General features: G+C 39.2%; 1 protein-coding gene across 1 annotated transcript in view; it reads right to left on the bottom strand.

Annotated features, from left to right (window-relative positions):
* Nucleotides 1-5,933, bottom strand: part of LOC107717085 (kinesin-like protein KIF11) — a 19,300-nt gene extending 13,367 nt beyond the window's left edge. Inside the window, exons 1-15 of the mRNA XM_016523731.1 lie at nt 5,791-5,933; nt 5,445-5,577; nt 4,767-4,899; nt 4,572-4,669; nt 4,233-4,311; nt 3,519-3,704; nt 3,280-3,404; nt 3,081-3,171; nt 2,730-2,972; nt 2,563-2,658; nt 2,349-2,437; nt 1,799-1,886; nt 1,469-1,657; nt 1,155-1,362; nt 288-460 (exon numbers count right to left, since the gene is read on the bottom strand). Coding sequence (XP_016379217.1) covers nt 288-460; nt 1,155-1,362; nt 1,469-1,657; nt 1,799-1,886; nt 2,349-2,437; nt 2,563-2,658; nt 2,730-2,972; nt 3,081-3,171; nt 3,280-3,404; nt 3,519-3,704; nt 4,233-4,311; nt 4,572-4,669; nt 4,767-4,899; nt 5,445-5,524 — 1,878 coding nt within the window. The 5' untranslated portion in view covers nt 5,525-5,577; nt 5,791-5,933. The remainder of the gene's footprint in view (nt 1-287; nt 461-1,154; nt 1,363-1,468; nt 1,658-1,798; nt 1,887-2,348; nt 2,438-2,562; nt 2,659-2,729; nt 2,973-3,080; nt 3,172-3,279; nt 3,405-3,518; nt 3,705-4,232; nt 4,312-4,571; nt 4,670-4,766; nt 4,900-5,444; nt 5,578-5,790) is intronic.
* Nucleotides 5,934-6,000: the final 67 nt, after the last annotated feature.

Raw genomic sequence — 6,000 nt, 5'->3', positions numbered from 1 at the left:
ACTCTCAAAGCCGTGATTCCCATTCACCTCCATTATAAGACTGACAGACTGCAACGGTTTGTGTTAAAAATCTTCGTTTGTGTTGTTCTACTGAATAAACAAAGTCACCTACATCTTGGATGCCCTGGGGGTAAGCAGATAAACATCACATTTTCATTTTTGGGTGAACTATCCCTTTAAGAAGACCACTGATGGTTTCAAGACATAAAAACACAATTTAGCCTTTACCAATATCAAAGCGTTGTCAAACAAACAGTTTACAATTTGAAACATCATGGAGTTCTTACCAGTATTTCCAGCATGCTTTTCTGAGCCTCCTGAGAGAGTTTCTCCTGATGTAACACTCGCTCCTTGCACCGCTCCACACCTTCTCCCACAGCCCCTTTAATACTGCTGTAAGACTCACAGACAGCACCTAACGTCTCCTTAAACACTGTGCCATTCGTATTCAGCAGCTCACCTACACAGAGACATTTAAACAGACATTAACGTGATTGTTTTCCTGAAGATACTTGCTGGAAGTGATTTTAAACCCCCCAAAATAGCATATTAGGGTGCTTTCACACTTGGTTCGATTGCTCCCCTCCCCCTGCCTCCGCTGGACTGTGTTCACATTATATTATTTGGGTCCGAACCGCGGTTCGTTTGCGTCATCAAGCCAGCAGCTGTTTACCCCGTTGCTTAGTAACGATGGCGCAAGAGAAGACGGCAAAATGCGTAGCACTGCTCTCTTCAATTTTATATTTATGTTTCTGAACCGTTGGTTTTGTTTCCAAAGCTACAGTACATAACGGCACTTACGTCTGCCTTACGAATGTACTGCAAATGCTCTAAAGAACTCTGAAGGCAAACATAAATGAGATATACAGCTCTCTGCAAATAATACGTCATTAATAGCGGTTCACTTCCGCGATTTAATACGATTGCGTTCACATCAGCAGCGAACCGTACCGGAGTTCACTTGAACCGTACCCCAGACCACCCCTTTTGAGCGGACTCGGGTACGGTTCGCGGGTGCGCACCCGAGTTCGGAAGACCGTGTTCACATCCAAACGTACCGAACTCTGACGTCAATCGCACCCAGGTGCGCACAAAAAGTGCTAGTGTGAAAACACCCTTAGACTTTGAGAGTGGAGTCATGTGACACATCTTACCCACAGAAGAGCGGTAATAGTCAATCATAGCGGCATGTTTGTGGCTCTGCTCCTGCAGCAAGGTCTGCATGCTGTTGTAGCAGTTCTCCATGCGCTGGGCAAAGCTCTGCTGGACCTCCCCGTTATGAAACTCCACTTCCCTCTTCCTCTGCAGCTTAGCGTGGAGACCACTAACATCCTGTGTGCTGGTCTCAGCAGTGCTCAACAGCTGGATGAGAGAGAGAGAGAGAGAGAGAGAGAGAGAGAGATCGGGATAACATTTATGCATACTATCATATCATTGCATCACCAAACTACACATCTGATTCACAGACCTGGTCAGCAGTGCTGAAGAGTTGACACTCATTGCTCTGGAGCTGTGAAGTGATGAACTCCTCCTGAGTGAGGCGATGCCTGGTCTCAATTAGGTCCTTGTGAGTCTCCTCCAGCCTCTGGTTTTTGTCCTGCATGTCTTCAGTGCAATGGTCCAATTTCTGCTTACTGTCTGTAAACAAGTCCATAATCTGCCAAAACAAAAGCACAATATTTATTAGATACATCACTCATTTTCATGACATCACAGACACACACTCAAAAGTGGAAGTTGGCAGGACTTGTACACATAGAAAAGCAGAAGTAGAATGGATTTAAAAGATGCTGCTCACCTTTTTGAGCTCCTCCTCCATTTCAGCGATCCGCTCTGTGTACTCAGTAATCTGCTCTTCCTGAGACATCAGTTTACTGTTCATATTCCTGTAAATGGGAAAATAGTGGTTAAACAAAAAAAGGACCCTGCTCCTTCTGAAATATCACCCCTGGCCAAACAAAAACTAAGTCTTAATTCAAGGAAGAAAAACATTTCTAAAGAAAATGTTGACTGCACAATTTGAGGCATCCTTTGTCAACAGCACTTTTTTTTTTTTTTAATATAATTACGGTAAGACCGTCAAGCAAAGACATTAAATTGATCAAAAGTGACAGCAAAGACCGGTGCATTGTAAAAATAAATTTTTTTTTACAATTCATGTGACATTGAAGACTGGAGTAATGGCTGCTGAAAATTCAGCTTTACCATCACAGGAATAAACTACGTTTTAAAATGATTAAAATAGAAGTCATTTTAAATACTAATAATATTTAACAATTTTTGATCAAAAATACAGCCTTGGTGAGAGTAAAAACAAAAACAAAAAAAAAGATACATGCATAACTTACTCATAGTTATCAAGAGATAGGTACACTCCATGTTTGTCACGGGTGGCAGCCAAATCTCTTTTCAGCCGCTCAATCTCCTCTGTGTATTCCTACAACATTTATTTTAGAAACATGAATAGGTTGTTGGTCAATGATACATGAAAAAGAAACTGGAAATATATTGTCCAGGAAGTCTTATGAAAATGTATCATGTACAAACAGTAAAGAAACTTGCCTTGATCAGAGTTCTCTTGGTGAGTTTTTGGTTGACCTCTGGCTTATTCATGATATTCTTGGCCCTGTTAGCATAGTCCAGAGTGCTCAGAGTTTCCTACAATTAAATTATAAATCAATACTCCTAATATCAAGGACAAAATAAGAAAGATACAGCATAAGTCATACCTCCAGATTTATGGAGGCAGGAGACACAGTGGCAATAATGGAGGTTTTGGTGCGTCCTCCCAGTGAGTCTTGCAGAATACGGGTGAGTTTGGACTCTCTGTAGGGCACGTGAGGCCCTCTTTCCACCAGAGCCTTGATTACACGACCCAGAGTCAGCAGAGACTGGTTTATGTTGCCAGCTTCACGTGCACGCTTGTCCACAGCTCCAGATCGCCCGATGTTCTCACTACCTGCAAGATCCACCTAAACAGAGTAACACATGAGTTGCTGGTTTAAAAACACTTTAACTCAGATTCATTTTTGAGTCAGAGTTGTAGATTGAACCTCCAGATCTGAAGAAATTAAACTCACCAAGTTCAGTTTTCCAATCTTAACCAGCTCCTCTCCATCCAGTGTGATCTCTTTCATGTGAATAGTCACAGAGAACACAGAGTGAGATCGACTGGTGGAGCAAAAGGTGAAGAGAGACATTATAAGCCATGAACAAAACACCAATGACATCCACTGCCTTCTTTCCTCTTAAATTGGGATGCAAGGATGCAATTACTACCTGGAGTAAGCGTTCATGAGCGTGGAGGCCGTCTTTCTCTTGGCCGCTCCTCTCTCCAGGATCTGATACACCTCATCCTTATTGTGTACAGTGATCTCCTCCAAACCTTTAATGGTCACACCCCTCTGACGGATATACAGAATGTCTTGTTTTAGCGAACACAAATAAATGGTAATTTCAAAGGAAAAATATATGGATATTATAGGTATAATGCATTACAGAAACCAAAAAAAGCATACTTTATTTCTGGGATCATCAAACAGTTGTAGCCTCTCTGTGACATCTGGAGCAGGGCTGAGAAGATCAAAGAGTTCCTCATTATAGATTTCCAGCAGAGAAACCTTCACGGAGAACTCTGTGCCGTTATTGGACAGTTTCTCGAAGATCTGATGAAGAGTTCTGGGAATGATTCCAGCCAGAGGGTCCTGTAAGAGAAACCGTGAAAGGAAGGAAGGAGGGAAAAACCCTGATCAATCCCTGAGCAAATCGTATTATGAAAATATTGGTATTTATATTGTGGCCCAATAGCAAAACCTCAAAGCAAGCACTTATTTCTTCATATGCAAAGAGCATAAAAGATGTCATCTTTATTGAAGTCCTACAGGTAAATTTGTAAAAACAAGCAGTTTATTCTGCGAGTCAGAATAACGAAGCGTTTGAGAGAGGCGGGGCATAGAGGACTTACAATAATGTACAGTATTTGAAAAATAATGTGTTTTTTGAACATTAAAGCATGTCAACATATTCTGTTACACCAAATACACAAAATAATGATCTTTAAAAAAGCATCATATGACCCCTTTAAAATTGTTACTGGTGCAAGAAACATTAGAGGCCTTTAGAAAAGAAAACACTAAATGAACGTATGATATGGCCCCTTTAAACAGCCATTGGTTTGACACATGGCCCACTTAGACTGCTGCAGAACTTCCAAACTCTGACTTGAATATTACCTCTTCCCAAGTAAACTCCTCATTGGGTGATCTTTCGCCCTCCATTGTGAAAGTTTTCCCTGTTCCAGTTTGTCCATATCTTAAACCAAAAAGAAATAATCGACAATAAAAATACAGAAGATTTGTTAAGTTGTTTGTTAATACCAAACAAGCTTTTTAGCTATTTTCATGGTGGAAATCAAACTTTAATTAATAAAATGTAGTATAGAAACCAAATAAAAATTTGTAGGTCCAAAACGGATTAAAAACGTTTCCTCGGGTTAAACACATAAATTTAAACATAACACAAAAAGTTATCTGTAAAGTCGAATGATTTGACATTTAAATAAAGATACTCACGCAAAAACAGTACAGTTATAGCCCATGATAACTTCATCTAATATGGGGCAAACCACACTCCTATAAACTTCAATTTGTTTGGCAGAAGGACCGAAAACCTAAACCAATTGAAATGTAATGAACATTACTACACCGGAAAAGATTTAGATGACATTAATACTCAGGATGTGGGTGGAAAACAAGCTAAACACTCACCATGTCAAAAGTGTATGTTTTTCTTGCTGCTTTGTCTGTGGCGCCCCCAGTACGGACCATCACCTCTTTTCGGTTCTGATCACATTCAACAACAGTATGAGAAGCAGATTTACGCTCCACTGTGTTGAAGGGTCTGTGAATCGCACACCAAATGTGAGAAAGGTATAGACATTAATTTCCATCTCATAAATACACACAAATTTTATTTAGAAAAGAAAAACAAACAAACAAACAAATGTAGAAAAGCCACATAACACAAGAAAATAGATAAATAAAAATAAATATCTTATACTAGGCTTTTCGGCTAAAACGTCAGCAATTACGAAAAATCATACAAATGATCAAACCATTGCTCTGGCCAGAAAACGCAGTGATTAATAAATTTCATAAACTGGACATTTAAATCATGTGATGTGGGCAGGGGGGCAAGATGTCACATTTATGAATAATAAATGTGCCTCAGAAAAAAAAAAAAAAAAATGTAGAAATGTATGTTTGCAAGGCAGAATATAATAAAGAGAGTTTTGAACTAGTAGTGTAAAAAATAACATGCACATGTTGGTTATTGATCTTACATTGTATACAATAGAAGTTATACAACATACAAAATCGGTGATTGAGGCTCGCTTATACTACTTACAAAAAATATAAATACACATACAAAACCTGTACATTTACCTGCATCGTACAACCACTTGTATATTTCTGCCTTTCTCATCTTTTTTGGCTGCTGGTAAAGTTAACTGTGATGAAGCCATGTTGAAGGAGCGTCTTCTGTGCTCCACGTCTGAAAATGCCCTTTAAATGTAACCTTAAAACAAAATTAGATTTTAAAAGGCAAATATACGTCACCCTGGTAAATCCTTAATATAAATATTGAGCCATTTAAAAAATATAAACATACACATATATACTGCAAACACCAGCAGATACATTAGTATGACATTGCCGAGCCTAAATGGCGCCTAACCAAAATAAATGACAAAAACAAGCTAATAAGGACAAAATTAGCAAATGCACGTACCGTTCAACTGATCCCCCTTAAAAGCAGATCAAATAAGATGCCAAAGTCGTTTAAAATCCAACCAATAACGCAGGTTATTTGGATACACTCTATTTGCTGTTCGCTATGAATCCTCTAGAGCTGCAGTTAACCAACTTTGAAAATTGCGCATCTGCAGCTTTAAGCCAATCAGAGAAGAGGGTTTTTTCACCATCCTTCTGATTGGTCTAA

The sequence above is a fragment of the Sinocyclocheilus rhinocerous genome, unplaced genomic scaffold (genome assembly GCF_001515625.1).
Source record: "Sinocyclocheilus rhinocerous isolate Xijiao unplaced genomic scaffold, SAMN03320098_v1.1 scaffold119, whole genome shotgun sequence".
Taxonomy (NCBI): domain Eukaryota; kingdom Metazoa; phylum Chordata; class Actinopteri; order Cypriniformes; family Cyprinidae; genus Sinocyclocheilus; species Sinocyclocheilus rhinocerous.
This window is presented reverse-complemented; position numbering and strand designations above follow the sequence as displayed.